General features: G+C 36.9%; 1 protein-coding gene across 1 annotated transcript in view; it reads right to left on the reverse strand.

The window, feature by feature from the left end:
- Positions 1-19,315, reverse strand: part of CATSPERE (catsper channel auxiliary subunit epsilon) — a gene marked incomplete at both ends in the record, with an annotated part of 263,608 nt that overhangs the window by 47,972 nt on the left and 196,321 nt on the right. The window contains 4 exons of the mRNA XM_079696474.1: positions 14,160-14,239; positions 14,308-14,341; positions 14,738-14,788; positions 16,864-16,916. Of these exons, the coding sequence (XP_079552600.1) occupies positions 14,160-14,239; positions 14,308-14,341; positions 14,738-14,788; positions 16,864-16,916 (218 nt within the window). The remainder of the gene's footprint in view (positions 1-14,159; positions 14,240-14,307; positions 14,342-14,737; positions 14,789-16,863; positions 16,917-19,315) is intronic.

Consider the following 19,315-nt stretch of genomic DNA (forward strand, 5'->3'; position numbering starts at 1 on the left):
CTGCCTGTGAAAGTGCCAGTAATGGCTGCCCCCACTCAGACACTGCTTTGAGTCCGAACCTCCTTTGTCCCTCACAGATGAGCCTCCCTTTGGCCTCTGCCATCCTAGCCAAAGTGTGGAATTGTGTCACGAAACAAGCAGGACTCAAGTGGTCATTTGGCTCAGGCTAGGATGTGTGCTGGGGCATCATGGGAGACCAGCCAGCCACCTGTGCAGTCTCAATCCACCCTCTACACCCTGCTTCAGGAGCAAGCAAGTGTGTTCTCCTCATGAGTGGAGTTCAGGCTTCCTACAGTCCTTCTGTTAGTCTCACTGGCCCTCCAACCAGCCAAGGGGCCTCGTCTTCACAGTGTTGGACCCCAGGGCTCGGGCACCCATTAGGTGGTTTGAACTGCTCACTCCCTAGGGAGGATCTTCATCCATGTAACCTCCTTTCTCCTCTGAATCCCCTCCCAGGTTCACAGGTCCTGACCTGATCACTTTTCTTCCCTTCCTACCCAATTCTGCGTGGATCTTTCTGACAGCCTTTGTTGTATAGGAGTCTTTCTGTCAGTCTCCAGCTAGTTTTCAGTGAGAATTTTCCACATGTAGCTGTATTTTCAATGCGTTCATGGGGTGGGGGCGAGGGAGAGTCCATGTCCTTTTATTCCACCATCTTGATCTCCTCTCACCAAATTTTTTTTATCATGAAAAATATGCACAATGTAAAAATTAGCATTTTAACCATTTTTAAAATATACAGTTCAGTGGCATTAAGCATAAAACTTTGTTGTATGATCACGGCCATCTGTCTCCATAATCTTTTCATCTTTCAAAACTGAAATTCCAGTTAGCAGACATTTAATCCTGTCCAAAATGTCCATAATATATTTGGTCCATCCCAAAATGTCCTTCTTTGATATTTGCAGGACCATTTGGTCCTGTCCAAAATGTCCATAACACATTTGATCTATGCCAAAATGCTCTTTATATTTGGTCACATTTGGTCCTGTCCAAAACATCTATGGAGACATTTTGTCCACATCAAAAAGTCCTTGATATTTGGTCCTGTCAAAACTATTTGGCAGAGACTGAATATTTTCATGAATGTTTTGGGCCAGAACCACATTTCAAGAACTTTTTGGCATGGACCAAATATCTTTTGGATCAAATGTCTTATGGACATTTTAGACAGGATCAAATGTTCTGCAAGGGAAACTTCTTACCCATTAAATGATAACTTGCCATTCCCCTTATCCTACAGCCCCTGGAAAGCACCATTCTACTTTCTATGAATTAACTACTCTTGGTACCTCATGAAAGTGGAATCATACAGCATTTGTCCTTTGGTGACTGGTATGTTTCTTTTAGCATAATGTCTTTAAGGCTCATGCATGGTGAGGCATGTGTAAGAATTGCCTTCCTCTTTAAGGCTGAATAATACTCCACTGTAGATATGTATCACATTTTGTTTATCTGTTTATCTGTCAATGGACACTTGGGTTGCTTCCAAGTGTTATATGCTGCTTAAGAATATGACTATATGCTGCTTATATGCTGCTTAAGAATATGATGTACAAATATCTGTTCCAGTCTCTCCTTTCACTTCTTTTGGATATATAGCCAGAAGTGAAATTGCTAGATCATAGGATAATACTATGGTTAATTTAATAGTTAACTTGCTAGTTCTTTTATCCTTCAGCACTTAAAAATGCCATTCTATTGTTACCTGACCTCTACTGTTTCTTTTGTTTTTAAGATTTTAAATAAATTTTTATTTTATATTGGAGTATAGTTGATTTATAATAATTTATAATGGAGTATAGTTGATTAATGGAGTATAGCTGATTAATAATAAATTTTTATTTTATATTGGAGTATAGTTGATTAATAATGTTAGTTTCAGGTGTACAGCAAGGTGATTCAGTTATACATATACATGTATCTATTCTTTTTCATATTCTTTTCCCATTTATTGTATAACAGAATATTGAGCAGTGTTCCCTGTGCTATACAGTAGGCCCTTGTTGGTTATCTATTTTAAATATAGCAGTGTGTACATGTCAATCACAAACTCCTAATCTATTCCCCCCCCTCCTCCACCCCTCCCCCTGGTAACCATAAGTTCATTCTCTAAGTCTGTAAGTCTGTTTCTGTTTTGTAAATAAGTTTATTTGTATAATTTTTTAAGATTCTACATATAAGTGATGTCATATGATATTTTTCTTTCTCTGTCTGACTTACTTCACTTAGTATGATAATCTCCAGTTTCATCGATGTTGCTGCAAATAGCATTTCATTCTTTTTTTATGGCTGAGTAATATTCCATTGTATATATGTACCACATCTTCTTTATCCATTCCTCCATTGATGGACATTTAGGTTGTTTCCATGTGCTGGTATTGTAAATACTGCTGCAATGAACATTGGGGTACATATATCTTTTCTAATTATGGTTTTCTCCAGATATATGCCCAGGAGTGGGACTGCTGGATCATATGGTAGCTCTATTTTTAGTTTTTTAGGGAACCTCCATACTGTTCTCCATAGTGGCTGTACCAATTTACATTCCCATCAACAGTGTAGGAGGGTTCCCTTTTCTCCACACCCTCTCCACTATTTATTGTTTGCAGATTTTTTGATGATGGCCATTCTGATTGGTGTGAGGTGATATCTCATTGTAGTTTTGGTTTGCATTTCTCTAATAATTAGTGATGTTGAGCATCTTTTCATGTACCTCTTGCCCACCTGTCTGTCTTCTTTGGAGAAATATCTATTTAGGTCTTCTGCCTATTTTTTGATTGGGTCATTTGTTTTATTGATATTGAGCCACATGAACTCTTTGTAAATTTTGGAGACTAATCCCTTGTTGGTCACATCATTTACAAATATTTTCTTCCATTCTGTAGGTTGTCTTTTCACTTTGTTTATGGTTTCCTTTGCCATGTAGAAGCTTTTGAGTTTAATTACTGACCTCTACTATTTCTGGTGAAAAGTTTGCTGTAATTCTTTCTTTGTTCCCCTGCATGTAATGTATCATTTTTTTCCCCTGTCTAGCTGCTCTTAAGCATTTCTCTTTATCTTTAGGTTTCAGCATTTGTCTATGTTGTGCCTAGATGTGTTTATTGAGCTTCTGGGATCCATGGGCTAATATTTATCACCAACTTTGGATATATTTCAGTCAATATTTCTTCAAAAAATATTCTCCAATTCTATTTAAGTTAGATTGCTTGATATTGTTCCATAGGTCATTGAAACATGTAATTAAAAAAATTTCTTTCCTGTGGTATAATTTGGATAATTTCCATTGAACTATCTTTATTTTCATTAATCTTTTTACCTGCTTTGTCTAACTTCCTATTAAGTCCATCCTATTGATTTTTATTTTTAAATTTCAGATACTGTATTAGCTTTTATTCTAGCATTCCAAACTGACTCTTTTTAAAATCTATTTATTTTTGGCTGCATTGGGTTTTCATTGTTGCACACGGGTTTTCTCTAGTTGCGGCGAGTGGGGGCTACTCTTCATTGTGGTGCATGGTCTTCTCATTGTGGTGGCTTCTCTTCTTGTGGAGCACAGGCTCTAAGCATGTGGGCTTCAGTAGTTGTGGCTCATGGGCTCTAGAGCACAGGCTCAGTGGTTGTGGCACACAGGTTTAGATGCTCTGCAGCATGTGGGATCTTCCGGGACCAGGGCTTGAACCCATGTCCTCTGCATTTGCAAGCTGATTCTTAACCACTGTGCCACCAGGGAAGTCCCCAAATTGGCTCTTTTAAAAAATAGTTAACATTTCTTTCTTTCTTCTTTTTTTTTTTTTGTGGTATACGGACCTCTCACTGTTGTGGCCTCTGCCTTTGCGGAGTACAGGCTCCGGACACGCAGGCTCAGTGGCCATGGCTCACGGGCCCAGCCACTCCATGGCATGTGGGATCCTCCCGGACTGGGACACGAACCCGTGTCTCCTGCATTGGCAGGCAGACTCTCAACCACTGTGCCACCAGGGAAGCCCCCAGTTAGCATTTCTTTACTGAGATTCCCTGTCTGTTCACCCAATCTCTACAATTTTCCTGAGAATCTTTTAACATATTTATACTTGCTGAATTAAAGTCCTTGTCTGCTAATGCCAGTCAGAGTCTGGGTCATCTGTAGTCTGCTACTACTAACTCCATTTTATTGATTTGGGGTCATTTCCTGCTTCTTTGGATGTCTAGTAATTTTTAATACTGTACTGTACTGAACATTTAAAATTATACATTGTTGACACTCTGGGTTTTGTTATTTTCCTCTAAAGAGTTTTGCTGTTGTTGTTATTGTTGTTCTTCTTTTTCTTCTTCTTCCTCCTCTTCCTCTTTTTCCTCTTCCTTCTCTCCTTCTCCTTCTTCTCCTTCTCTTTCTTCTTCTTCTGAAGATAAATAACTGGTGGATCTCCCTGACCCTGATGAAAATTAGTTTTAGGACTTGGAAGGCTTTACATTTGTTTAGTTTTACCTTTAACCCCAGGACATAGCATTTTGTCCTTAGCTAACCGTTTTGATTTCAGAAGAAAGCTTAAGGTGTTTTCCAATACCCTCTAAGTTGGTGTGACTTTGCCCAGATTTGTCTCCCAGCATCAGGTAACTATTGAAATCTCTGCTTCCTTTCCTTACACATGCACAGTTCAAGAGTTAGCCAAGAATTTGAGGAAAATGTTTTCTATAATTTTGTTGCTCCTCCTGCATGATGCTGTCCTTTCCAAGATTTTTCACCTAAATTTACAGCTGTTTCACAGTCACATACTTCACTGTCTGTCTCTTAAGTCCAGTAGATCTGTCATTTTCTGTTAAAGCCCAATTCCCTCATACCCTGCCAAAAACTAGGAAGTGACCTCAGAGGACAGTCTTACTTAGAAATCTTTCCTTCTTTCAAGGATCATGTCTTTTGCAGTTTTTGCTCTCTAATGCTTCTAAAGAATTATTTATTACAGTTTGTCTAGAGCATATATAATTGGTATTGGGCAGAGTGTATGTCAAATAAAACTACTTTGCCATTTCTAGAACTTCAATTCTGGAAGATATTTGTCTGGATATTTTTAGCCCATTGTTTTTCTATATAAATTGTAGGACTTACTTGTTAAATTCTGCTGAAAACCCTGATGAAATTTTAGTGGAATTTCCTTTAAGTTGTGGATAGATTAGAGAAGAACTGATAACTTTATAATACTGAGTCTCTCTATCAAAACATGTGGTATAGTTTTTCAAGTATTATAGTCCTCTTCTATGTATTTAATAATCTTTCATAAATTTTGCTATACAGGTCTTGTACAACTTTTATTAAATCTATTCTACTTTATTTTATTTTTGCTATTGTGAATGGAATAATTTTTCTAATATACAGTTTACCCTCAAAAACCATGGGTTTAAAACATGTGGGTGTGCTTATATGCAGATTTTTTTCAATAGTAAATACTACAGTACTACACAATCTGTGGTAGGTTTAAATCTGCAGATGTGGAACAGCAGTATGGAGGAAGCACATGTGTAGAGAGCCACCTATAAGTTATATGTGAATTTTATTATTTTTATTATTACTATTATTATTTATTATATGTACGTAGAGGGTTTCTCAAGGGTCAACTATATATTCTAGTTAGCATTTACTGATGTATAGAGACATTTTAATTTATTGTATTTTGATCTTGAATTTAACTTGCTGAACATTCTTCTAAGGTCTAACAGTTACTGGATATTTCTCTCATAAATTACCTGACTTCATTTAAAAATGCAATCTTAGAATTATTGTCTTTTAATATAGAAGTAAGGGCTTTAAAATTTTGGTCATTATTAATATATTTATATGTATTTCTACTATGTAACTTTTTCTTTTTACTAACTGTATTTTTTTCTCTTTTCACCTATAGCATTGCTCAATAGTGTAAGTTGGTCTAATTTCATTGTTACAACAATCCTCAAAATCTCAGTAAGTTAACACAATAAAGTTTATTCCTTACTCACTTTATGGTCCACTGTGGGTGGAATTAGAGGAGGGGAGATGCTCTGCTCCACATAATCCTTTAGAAACCCAGACTTTTTCCATTTAGTAGACCATAATGCTTCTGTGTTCTTTTGGATTCTCCAAAACTGACAGACGATAGAAGATAAAAAGAGATAGCTGGGAGGATCATGAAAAACTTAATTTTTTTTGTGGGGGGCAGAGTCCAAGCCTGACTGGTCATATGACACTTTGGTCCACATTCCACTGTGCAGTATTCAGGCATATGGCCCCACCTAACTGCAAAGCATGTTTAGAAACAAAGTCTAGGTGTGTGCCCTGGAGGAAAAGAAAATGGCATTTTGTATGTTCATTAAGTTTTCTCCTTATCAAGCTTTTTTCAAATAAAACCACTTTGTTCTTTCTATTCTTCTTTTAGTGACTCTTCACTTTAAAAGTCTTGACCCCACACCTAAACAATGCTAAGATTTCAGAAAAATTTAACTCTAATCATCTTGCTTCAATTCCACATGTTGAGTAGTATTATTTCATTTCCATCTTGTTTTCACATCCATCAAAGATATTATTCTTAAAATTTATTTCTACAGTTTATCTTTCTTTACTTTAACCAATAATTTCTTTCCTTATGATTGATTCCTCTACTTTATTATTTTCTTTTTTGGGCTTATTTTTCTTCTTATTGAATAAACTCCTTCAGTAGTTTTTTGTTTTGTTTTTATTAAGGATTTTTAATGTAAACTCTTTATTTGCATAGGTATTTATTTCACCCTAACTCTCGAATAAAAGTTTATCTAGATTCACAATCTAAGATTAACATTCTTTTCCCTCAGCTCAATGAAAATATCATTTTATTATTTTTGTCCTATTTTTGCTGATAAGAAATCTCTAAATGTTAGTGGCAGTCTATTGTGGGTAATCTATCTTATCTGTATGGCAGCATATAAACATTTTCTCTTTTTTTGTGTGTTCTGTGATTTCATTTTGAGTTACTTAAGACTTTGTGTCAATCTTCACCCTGATGACTTAGCCCTTTAATAAATTATGGAAAGTTTTCACATTTTATTTGATTGAGTTTCACTTCCCTTTCCAACCCATTTTCTCTAATTTCTTCTTCTGGAGAAAACTATTAGGCACATGTTAGAAGAATTTTTCATTCTTTCTTCAATTATTTCTTAACTTCTTTCTTATTTCTATATCTCAACTATTTGTGCTGCATTCTGTTTGATTTCCATGTCTCTCTCTCTCTTTCTTTCTTTCTTTTTTTTTTGTAACCCTCTCTTTACCCATATCTTTAGTGGTTTGTAATCATCTCTAAAATTTTGAATTTAATAGCTATGATTTTTATATCTAGAATTTCTATCTTTTAAAAATATGCCTACTTTCTTTTCTTTTTTTTATATGATTTTTTTTTTTTTAAGGCTGCACTGTGTGGCATGCCAGATCTCAGTTCTCCAACTGGGGGTCAAACCCATGCCCCTTGTATTGAGAGTGTGGAGTCTTAACTACTGGACTGCCAGGGAAGTCCCCCTACTTTCTTTTCATAGTCATTTTTTTTGTTATAGTTTGTTTCATTTGTCTCCTTTTTTCCTTATTTTTCTTTAACACTATTTTATGTATTGTTCAGATTGCTTTGTTATTTTTAGTTTTGTTGGGCCTATCTTTCAATTTATTTTATCTTCTAACTCTCCCATTTCCTCATATGGTTGGTAAACATTTATTGACAATTCTTTGGTGGTGGTGATTTTTCCAGTGGGAGTCTTATGTCCTGGATTTGCTTTTTCAATTGCTTCTGTTGGAGCCTTAGGGATTTTATGGCTACATGACATGTTTTTAGCTTCTTTTTCCATCTATTGATTTTTATTACTATAGTCTTTTCCTATGTATGTACATTAAATTTAGATCCCTGTCCACATACAGCCTGAGGTTGACATTTAACATTCTTACAGGAGATATTTTTTCCCACATTCATGCAGGTAAAACTTTCTTCCTTGTTTCTCTGGTCATTGAGTAGAATTTTCTAGTCTTCATATATCCTGGATTTATGAAAGACCTTCCTGGCCCCACAGAGGCTTTAAAACCCTATCTCCTAATTCCTACTTCCGGTATCCTGGATCAATATTCCTGGACTACAGTAGATCACCTGGAGCTGACTACTCTTAGAGTTCTCTCTTTACTTCTATCACCTAGAGATTGCTCTTTCTTTTTTCCAAGTTTGGCTATGAATAAAATATTTTATGTTTTATCAAGGATTATGTGTGTCTATGGTGGGTGGGGAGTGATTCAAGTGAGCTCAGTCTGTTGCATTACCATATTCAGAATGACTGATTTTAAACTTTTCTTCCTTTATTAAAGAAAGCTCAACTGTAACATGTAAACTGTAAACTTGAATTGTAAACATGCTCATATCTTTTATCCTAAAAAAAGAAACCTCATGATTTTGTGTTTTACTCTATAGGTAAATTTCAACCAAAAGTTGAAAAAGGGTAGGCTACATTTTGCCCCTACATAAAAACCTTTAATTGATTTTGCAAACCCCCTGCAATCTGACTTCTGTCTGTTCTCACCATTTCATAGAAACTACTCATAAAGTTCACTAATGCTATTCTAATGTCAAATCCAATGGACATTTTTGGTGATGGTTTAGTAGGTCTCTCTGAATTTGACTCTTTTACTCATTTTTTCTTAAAAATTCCTATTGTGGGGTGGGGGAAGGGTAAGCTGGGACAAAGTGAGAGAGTGGCATGGACATACATACACTACCAAATGTAAAATAGCTAGTGGGAAGCAGCCGCATAGCACAGAGAGATCAGCTCGGTGCTTTGTGACCACCTAGAGGGGTGGGATAGGGAGGGAGGAAGGGAGGGAGGGAGACACAAGAGGGAAGAGATATGGGGATATATGTATAGGTATAACTGATTCACTTTGTTATAAAGCAGAAACTAACACACCATTGCAAAACAATTATACTCCAATAAAGATGTTAAAAAAAACCCCAAAACCAAACCAAAATAAATAAATAAATGAAAGACAAAGGCAAAAAAAAATTCCTATTGTCTTTGCTTCTGCAATTCCACATTATCTATGTTGTCCTTGTGTTTCTCTGAATGTTTTTTTCTGGCTCTTATTTCTAGACTCTTTTTTCCTCTCACTACCTCTGAATATTGTTTGTTTTTTTTTTGTATTATGTTTTTTAGTAGGGTAAATCTTTGGCTCATAACTCTTCTTATTTTCCATATTATAGTTAAAATGAAACACTTACAACTTTTGATACTTCCTTTTACGTGGCGGGAGCTCAATGAGTATAACATTCTTGGTTTATCTTTTCTCTTCTATTCACTTTGCCCATTGGGAAGTGGGTTGACTTAAATGATTGATAACTTAGAAAAGAATAAGCTGGACATGCTTGGCTTAGCTTCACATTTTTCTTCTTATGAGTGAATTTGTTGTAGGATAACATGTTCTTTTCTCATTTATGTTATACATTTAAAGTGCCTCCAAGATGAGAGACCAACAGTGGATCAACAATACCTGTGACTGGGGAGATAATTCTTCTTAACCCTGTTAGGTATAGTATTAGTGGTATAGTATCAGGAAGTTTACTTTCTGCAAATGTAAGCTACATCTGTCAATATATATTTTTTGTCAGTAATAAGTGATGAGTAATAACATTCACCTTCTAGACTCATATTATTCAATTCACTCATGATTTGGTCAGGGAAGAGGGGTACAATTGGATCTCCTATGTAACCCAACAATTCTTTATGATCACCCACAACAATTCTTAATATCACAAAATTTTTACTGACTTCCAAATATATCTCTAGCTCAGACAGTTTACATGAACTTCAGATGCTTCAATTTAACATTTTATTGCACACCTCCTTCTGGATGTCACACAGACTCAAATTCAAAATGTCTAAAAATCAACTAGTCATCTTCCCCTGTAAGCATACCCTTTATTCTCTATTTTATATTACAATTGATGGTATTAAAATTTATCCAGTTTAAGGAAGCCATAAACATAAAATTCATGAGTTCATTCAGCAAATATTTATTGATTGCTTACTATATGCTAGTCAGTGATCTAGGTGCTGGAGGATATAACAGTGAACTAAATAAATAAAAAGCTCTTTTCTATGGAACTTCCATTATTGTAGAGGAGAAAAGACAATACACAAGTTAAATAAGTAAGATGTATAATTTTTTAGGTGGTAATAAATACCATGAACAAAAAAGACAGGTGAGGAGTGAAGGTGGTGCAGCGGCAGCTTATAATTTTAAACATGACAGTCAGCATAGGTCTCATTAAGAAAGTAACATTTGGGCAAAGACTTGAAGGAAGTGAGAGAACAAACTAAGTGAACATCTGGGGAAAGAGCATTGCAGGGACAGCAAGCAGCAGGTACAGTGGCCCTGAGGTGGGAATCTGCTTGGCTTGCCTGAGGGACAATAAGGAGGCCAAGTGAGTAGAATGGAGTAAGTGAGGTGAATCTCACCAGGAGAAAGGTAACAGAGACAGCAGATCACATAGAGCTTTGTAAATCAGAGTAACGACTTGGCTTTTACTCAGTGATTATACATTTTGAGCTTAGGAGTGATGTGCTCTAACAATTTTAAATGACTCACTGTTGCTGCTATATAGATGCAAGGGTGGAAGCAGGGAGACCAACAGAAAGGCTATTTTAATAATCCAGGCGAGTAGTGATGGCTTGGATCAGGGTGGTAGCAGTTCAAGTGGTGACAAATAGTCAGATTCTGTATGTATCTTGAAGATAGAGCCAATAGGATTTACTGATGTATTGAATGAAAGATATAAAAGAAAGAGTGGCTAGGGGTGATTCCAAAGATTGACCCAAAGAGCCAGAAGGATAGCGCTGATATCAGTTGAAATGAGGAATGCTATTGATGGAGCAGGTTTTGAAGGTAAGATCAGGAGTTCAGTTTTGAACAAGTTAAGTTTTATATATCTAGGCAATATCTAAATAGAAAAGTGATTTATGTATTCAACATCTAAGTGGATTTATGGGTCTGGAGTTCAAGAGTTTTGCAGATACTGTTAGTGCTCACCAAATAACCCTGTGCCAGTTTACATTTTCTAGCCCACCTTGGAGTTAGATTAGGGCTATGGCATTAGGTTCCATATAATTGGATGCGGGTGGAAATGATGTAAACCACTTCTAGGTCCGGCCCTTCAAGATATCCCAGGAAATCCTCTAGTCTTTTTTTTTTTTTTCGTTTTCCCCTATCATAGTGGTAGTCTAGGAGGCCGTGTCAAGATGATGTAGGTAGGAAATATGTCAGACTATGACATGAAAAAGGTTAAGCACAGAGATGTTAGGGTTTGTTACTGCAGCATAGCCTAGCCGTATTTGACTAATACAATGGAGGATATTCAGGCTGAAGATAGAGTTTTGGGGTTTATCAATATATTGAGACATTCGAGTCCATGAGACTGGATGACATCACTGAAAGAGCAAGTTGAAGTGGAGAAAAGAAAAGAAAGCTTTGAGTCTTGGGGCATTCCAACATTAAGAAGTCATGGGGAAAAGGAGAAACTAAGAAATTAAGGAGGAGCTATCAGTGAGGTAGCAGGAAAAGTAGGAAAATGTGATATCCTGGAAACCCAATAAGGAAAATATTTCAAGTAGGAGGAAATAATCAACTGTCAATTCTTGTTAATGAGATCAAGTAAGATGAGACCTGAGAATTGACCACTGAGTTTAACAATATGGAGGCCAAGGCCATTGGTCACATTGGCTAGCAGTGCCAATGGAGTGGTGGGGGTAAAATCCTGACTGAGAAAGTTTTGGGAGAGGATAGGAGAAGAGTTGGTGACAGTGAGTATAGTAGCAAGAGGGGTAGTGGGGTCAAGAGAGGGTTTTTGTTTTGGTTTAGTTTTTGGTTTTGGTGAGGGAAAGTATTGCATATTTGTATGATGATCCAGTAGACAGGGTAAAGTTGATGATGCAGGAGAAAGAGGGGGCAATTTCAGGAGCAGTGGTTTTAATTAGAAAAGGGTGTGGGTATCCAGTTCACAAATGGAGGGACAGGCCTTAGATACCCATATACTTTATCTATGGTGATAGGAAGATAGACAGAATTAATGGGCACAGATGCTTGAAGATGGATAGATAACAGTGTAGAAGTTTGCAGAAAATCTCTCCTGATCGATATTACCTTTGACTCATTCATCTTCCTCATTCTCTCTTTCCCTCATCACTCACATCTATCAATTATCAAGCCCTGCCTGTTATTATGAGTAATTTTCTTATAAGTGATTCCTCTTTTTTGTCTTTGTTGCTATCTCAGTCATTTGGTTTTTTTTTTTCCTCCCTGGACTACCAGTACAGTTTACTACCTGGTCTCCTTACTTAGACATGTTTCCCTGAAATTCATCTTCTACACTTCTTCCAGAGAGAACTAGCTAAAGCAATGCCACTTTAATCATGCCACTCTACCATAAGAATGGATAAAAGTCTTCCATGATCTGGACTCTACCTAGCTAGTTTCCCAGCCTTTTCTCCTGATACATCATGCCTCACTATGTGCTCCGATAAACTTATACCATTTGAACTATGAGATTTCTTCCTCTGACTATCACTTTTGCTTGAAAGGCTTACTCAGTGGAATTCCCTGTTACCTTCCCCACTTCTCCTTCTCTCCTCTGCCTTCAGTTAGATATTCATTATCCTTTAAGACTCAGTAACTCAGCTCAAATGCTCTGGGAACACTTTCCAGAGCCCCTCTCCCTTCCATAGGTGAGTTGGATTCTTTTCTTTTCAGTTTCAATACCAACCACCCATGTCATTCCTTTCTATTGTTCCATTTAGCATATCAGTTCATATCTAATTTATCAGACACTTGAGCTCTTGAGAGCAGAAATCCTGGGTTATTCACCTTGAATTCCCAGTACCTAGCACAGTAATTGGTGCAAAGTAGGTGTCTAATAATGATGATATGAACTGAAAAGTGCACTTCTCTGGGAGAGAACATTAAGATTTTTTTACCACTGGAGGATTAGGCAGTAGGTAAAAAAACAAAACAAAGAAAAAAACTAGGTCTCAGTGGGGGAAGGAGTGCCTAGGGTGCCCAATAAACGCAGTGGCATGATTAGATGTCTAGAAGATTGAAACTAAAGAAAATAGCAGATTAGCCTGATAGCTCAGAGAACCCATGACAGAGGGATTGTAGGAGGGTAACATAAGAGGGTGAGGGCAGAACACAGAATCTTAGAACTGCCATAGATGAGAAGTGGGGGGCAGTACGTGCTGGCAGAGGCCTTCGGGATTGCAACAGGGGAAGCTCTGATGGCAAAACTAAATTGGAGTGGCTGATTCATTACTTACACCTACCCACCCTAAGAGATCTCAGAAGCTGTCTTTAGCTCGAGGGCCCCAAAAGCTGAAAGCATTGACTAAAATTTTGATGTTTTGCTCATAGGAATTTCACTTCCAGTAATTTATCCTCATGGCATATCTGGACTAATGTCCATGCATGTACATAAATGGATATTCACCACAATTTTTTTTATAATAGCAAAAAAAAATTAGAAACCTAGGTCACTTGTCTCATATTTTTCTATATTTTTAATTTTGTAACAAGCTTTTGTAACATTTTTATAATCATAAATCTAGAATAAAGTCAGAGAAGCAAGCAAACTAGCACAAAATCACTTGGAAAAGCCTTCCTTGTAGCATTTTATTCATATTTTTATTATGAAACATTATTTGTAAAAATTAAGTTAGAGGTAATATTTTTGAAATCTCCCCATGTACTACCCCTTATTAGTTATCTAGTTTCTCTCTTTGCGAGCATTCAGTTATTATTGGCACATGGAAAGAAAAGTCATATGTCACCAGGGGGAGATAGTTCCTATAACAGGGAGGGGTGCTGGAGGTTGAGGAGAGATTTAGAGAGGATAAAGCAAGGGTTAGGAGACTGTCTGCATCCATGAGAGGAGTCTCAGCTCTCTTACCTACTTATGCTTCAGCTTCTAAATTGTAATCTCCCTCAACATGCAGGGACCATGGACCATCCAACTTTCCATAACTAGTACTGAAAACCTAGTGTTGCATATATTTGGGTGCTCAAAAATATTTATTATTAAATGCATGATTAATTAGGCTTCTTTTCATACTTTTATTTTGAAACTTTCAAAATAAGTTAAAATTTTTAGTGAGAATATACTTACAGTTGAACCACAGGGTGAAACTTTTCTCTGAAATCAACTCTCAGTGGGCAGCCATATTTTTCCCAATTATATTTTACTCTCTAGAAAAGGAAAAATGCTTTAGTTATTTTCTATATTTGGCTGATTGACAAAATTATAGTTTTCTTACCAAGTGTTTAGATGGTCGATCCCTCAGATATGACCTGTAAAAAGACATTTTCATTACTTAGAATATTTCCTCTTCTCAAACTTAAAACCATTACTTTGTTTGGATAAAGAGGTATCACAAAAGTCAAACAGATAACCATAATTACAAAATACTCCTAAAATATGTGGAGATTAAACAACATACTTCTAAATAGCACACAGATCAAAGACAAAATCTTAAGTTAGAAAATATGCTCAACTAAATGAAAATGAAAACACAAGTTATCAAAATTTGTGAGGTGCAGCAAAATCAGTGCCTAGAGATAAATTTATAGCAATAAATGTATGCATCAGAAAAGACTGATGATAATAAGAATAAATACTAACTGATTCTAAGTTATTGATACTACATTAATATAAAACTCAATGTTTATGTTAAAAATACTTCTTACTTTGCAATGATGTAAAAAAAATCATGCTGAAGACATTCTTTTTTATCAAATCTACAAAAAATAAAACATAATGAAGTTGTAATATCATCATTCCTTATTTACTAGCACAAACATTTAATCATTTAACTCAGTGATTCTCAAACTCGAAAGTATCACAGAATCATCACTTATTGAATTAGAATCTTTGGGGTTGGTGTGTAGCCCTGGCATTTCTATTTTTAAAACTCAGCTTCACAAATGTTTCTGAAGGTACCAGAATTTGGAATATACTGATTTACCTCTTATATTTGATACATGTGAAAATTTGTAGAAAATCCATCAAAGTAAAGACAAATTTCTTTGGACTGTTTCATTCTTCATAATTTTTTAAAACACAGAGTTCTAATTGCTACTAGAGACTCAGTTGCGCAGGTAAGGATCTATTTTAAGAATTCACATAATTTCTAGTTAGGGTTTATGCAGACATAAGGCTATCATGGTCTATAAAATAATAGAGTTTTTAGTAAGTTAAATTATTCATTTGACCATTTTTGCTGGCTGCTTCCAGTGTAACTCAGAAGGAACCCCAGTCACTGCTGTGTTTATATAGATATTGGAAGACTAGGACCATCTCCCACCCTGAATTCAAATTAGACCCCAAGAGATACCCTCCTTCATTGACAACTCTCCTGTCAGAAGTATCATGGGCCCCATGGGTATCCTTTGCTGATTGTGAAAACTTAGGCCAACCACAACCTGAATCCAAGAAATTAGGGTCATTTTTAGAGTTCCAGAGCAGTGGGTCATTGACTAAGAGATCTGGAAAGAGGTCCTGAAATCTGTGTTTTCAGACATGCTCTCCAGGTGATTCTGATGAGCAACCTAGTTTGACAATTGCTCTCTAAACCTTCCCAGAAATAGATTGATTCAAGCTGTTTTGCATCTCACTGAAGAAGGAAATCTTCATGCAGTGACACTGCATGCAGGGGTACTGGGAATTAATTTTGGTAACATGTTGCTTAGAGCAGTTATTCTCAAATTTTAATGCCCCTACTAATCTTGGAAATTTTGTTAAAACAGAGATTCTGACTCAGCAGGTACAAGGTGAGGCCTGAGATTCTGCATTTCTAGTAAGTTCCCAGGTGATGCCACTGCTGGTCCATAGATTATACTCTAAGGAGCAAGGATGTAGACCATCCCAGAAATAAGATGCTATAGGCTGTTTAAATCAGTTAGCCTTTGTGTTTTCTGGAAAAGGACTTACAGGAAATGCAAATTCCTTGCTGAATGAGATGGGAATATTTAATTATCTATCCGCCAACTGATTTTAACAATTCACTACTCAAAAGATTATTAGAATGACAGATGAATAGACCTTTGTTTTGGATGAGAGCAAGCCACTTCATAAATAGATTCAGATAAGAGTCAATGTTACCCCACCCTCACCCTAACCACAGGAAAGGAATTGCAGTACATTTTTGTCTCCATTATACATTCCACCTCAGTTAAACAGATTTGTGTATGCTGACCTTTATTCTCTCCCATGCAGAAGAAAGAGCTGTGGCTGACAAAAGTTCCAGTGTGCTTCATTGTGAACCGTAGTAAAAATCAATAAAAGTCACACCTTGGGATTCTCTGAAGGAAACACTGGTGGTTCTGTTAGGTTTGCTCTAAAAAACTTTCTCATGGAAAAAGGTGCAGGAAACTGAGGCTTCTCTCTTGTGGTTACAAGCAGTTCTCTGACAGAAATGATATTATAACTGGTTTGAGTAGGATGGACAACGGAGGTAAGTTTTTCTCCCTCTCATTTCTCTGGAAATGAGTTGTACACTGAAGAGCTGAGGGAGGTAATGCAAAGGATGGAAACTGGCTTGTGAAAAGGGAAGGTAGAGAAAAATGCTGGTAATGGAGATAGAGGTTAAGTCTGTCTGATCCAAAAGTAATATTTGAATATGATTCAAATGTAATATTTGACTTGGCAAAAACTCCAAACAAGTCTGGTTTGGACAAATTATCAACTTGTAAAGAATGGATTTCATATAGACATGTCAATCATTGGGCTAATATTATCGCTAGTAATTACCATTTAGTTCACCATTCGTTTTTAAACATAAAGAGTAAGACAAGTCAAATGCAAATATACTTGCCCTTTAACAGCAATGAATTTATTAGCATCACAGCCAACAGATATTTGGAACACCTAAAGTAAAGTAATTTAGGTGATGAGTTTAGTGGTTCTAATTCATATGATCTAAAATATTACTATAGCTAAAAGCAATTACATTTTAGATTTGAAATAACGTTTTAAATGTAGAGTTTTGTTATACTGCTCTGTGCTGTTTTCCTCCTTCTTCTTCGATCACTTTTTTCTTTCTTTGCTTCCTTTCACCCTTACTGCTCACAAGGCCCAAAGGTTGGGTCTCTGCTTTCTAACTTCGATGTGATCTATCACTACTACCTCTACAACCATGACTATCAACTCTGTAGTTCCAGCTTGCACCTGACTCACCTGGCAGGTTTCTGTAATAGTGAATGGGCCAAAATGTTTGTCCAGGTTTTTCTGTAAGATGTTATGGAAACACGAATTTGACTTCTTTTTAGAGTCAGAGTCCTGGTTCTTCCTCAACTGGGATAAGCTACTTGTATTTCTACCTGGCTCCAGGATACCTTACTCACTACTGTCTACTCTGCCCACCTCTCCAACCCCCACCCCAGGCTTTCTAATTGGGATTTAGATACTTGCCTTCTGTTTTAAACATGTCCTGTATGTTGCATATTTCCACAAGGCAAATCTAAAAACACCCTTGGGGATCAGGAGGGTGGGGTTAGAGAATGATGTCCAGCCAAGCTTGATGGATTTAAAGAATTGCACCTGCTAAGCCAAGAGCTTTCAGTCTTCATTTGAAAGGCATGCTCCACAGCAGGAGTTCATAGATTTTATTTCTTGAACTATCTGATCTCACCCATAGGACCTGATTTGTTCTCTCAACAACTCTACCCTCAGTCCTTGTTGTCCATCATTATTAAATCTTTTCCCATCAAATGTGTTTAGAAACATGTTTCTGCCCTTTATCTTTACTAAATTATCCATATAAGGTACATGGTTGGCTGAGGTCCTCAAGTTTTTCATAGTTAGGACACACTATCACTTGATGATCTTATTTGTAACATCTCTTCTTTTATGGGTCTTAGTTCACAAAAATCATTCCTATTCTCAGAGTTAATAACCATGACTCAGATTAAAATACATGAGTTGACCTGCAGGTGGCTCTTGAACAGGAGCATGAGTACAGAATGTGGGAAGTATGAATAAGACTGTTTTGTAGGGTACCCACTGCTGGAGGGCTGACACATTTTCCTTGGGACAGGACACCTAACAGAGAAATTCTGACATATAGCCCAAATGAAAACAATGAATGTAGTAGTCTTTATTTAATATTATTCTCTTAAGTACAGAGACAGGCAAAACTGTTTCTGCCTTAGCTCAGAATCAGACACAGTGTATTCCTTCGAACTGGACAGAACAACTGAACTGAGACAGGAATTCTAAAGGCCTTCAACACAGAAATGTTGGTAGACAATATGTTAGACAGAGTGTAGTCGTCTCTCCCTGGGAAACTTCATCTTGGAAGGAATTACTAACGCCTTCTGAGGACTGGTTTACTAGGGTGGCCTCACTGCATTCTGGTTCTTGGTGTACAGTTAAAAAACTGAGATGCAGCCCTGTTGGTGCTGTCAGTTCTATTTGCTGCTCTGCTGCAGGCTATGGAGACTAAGTAACAAAGACGGCAGGCTCATGTCCAAATGGCTCAGTCCATGGTCCATTTGGTCCAGCAGGTTTAACAAGGGCTTAACTTCATCCAACTAGAGAAGAAGTCTGTGGGCCCTCTGTCTATAATATTTATCCAGGAGGCCGATGACTTGCTTACCAGTGGGGATAGGAGCACAAAGAAGGGTTCCTGTGATTGAGAGCATACCTTGTAGTTGTGTACAGGTTTTTATTTTCTTGGCTAGCTAGAGGACCTACCTCCACAAGGCCACATTTTCCTGTTGCCTAAAGGGCTATGGCATATTCCATTATCTTCTACTATATGGCATACTCTCCATTCTATTTCAGTGGATGGGTCAATACAAACTACCTGAAATGGGCGCAGATGGTGGCTAGATTTGAACGGTCTATGTCTTGGGGTGTGCCAAGGAAGAAACCAGTAATATTAGATAATTACTCTGTGACAGGTACCGTTCTGGACATTTTACATAAATTATCTTATTTAATACTCTCAACAAAGTAGATAAATACTGTGAGATGGATATTATATTTCCTCTTTTACAAATAAGGCAGCTGAGACTCAGAGTGTTTAGGAGCTTCTTGAAGCCAGTAGGTGGTAGAGCTTGGATTTGAACTCAGGTTATGTTAACATGTTTTTGTAATGCTTGGGCTGGGCAGGATAGGGTGAATAAGGATCCCTAACAAATCTATAAATTAGACAGGAAAAAGATGGAGGAAACAACGGTGCTTCAGGAAGGCATCTTATATGGAATATGGTAGAGCAGTCGAGGAGCTGAAGATAGAAAATGCAGACCAAGGCTGGGGCAGGA

The sequence above is a fragment of the Hyperoodon ampullatus genome (genome assembly GCF_949752795.1).
Source record: "Hyperoodon ampullatus genome assembly, chromosome: 2".
NCBI classification, from domain to species: domain Eukaryota; kingdom Metazoa; phylum Chordata; class Mammalia; order Artiodactyla; family Ziphiidae; genus Hyperoodon; species Hyperoodon ampullatus.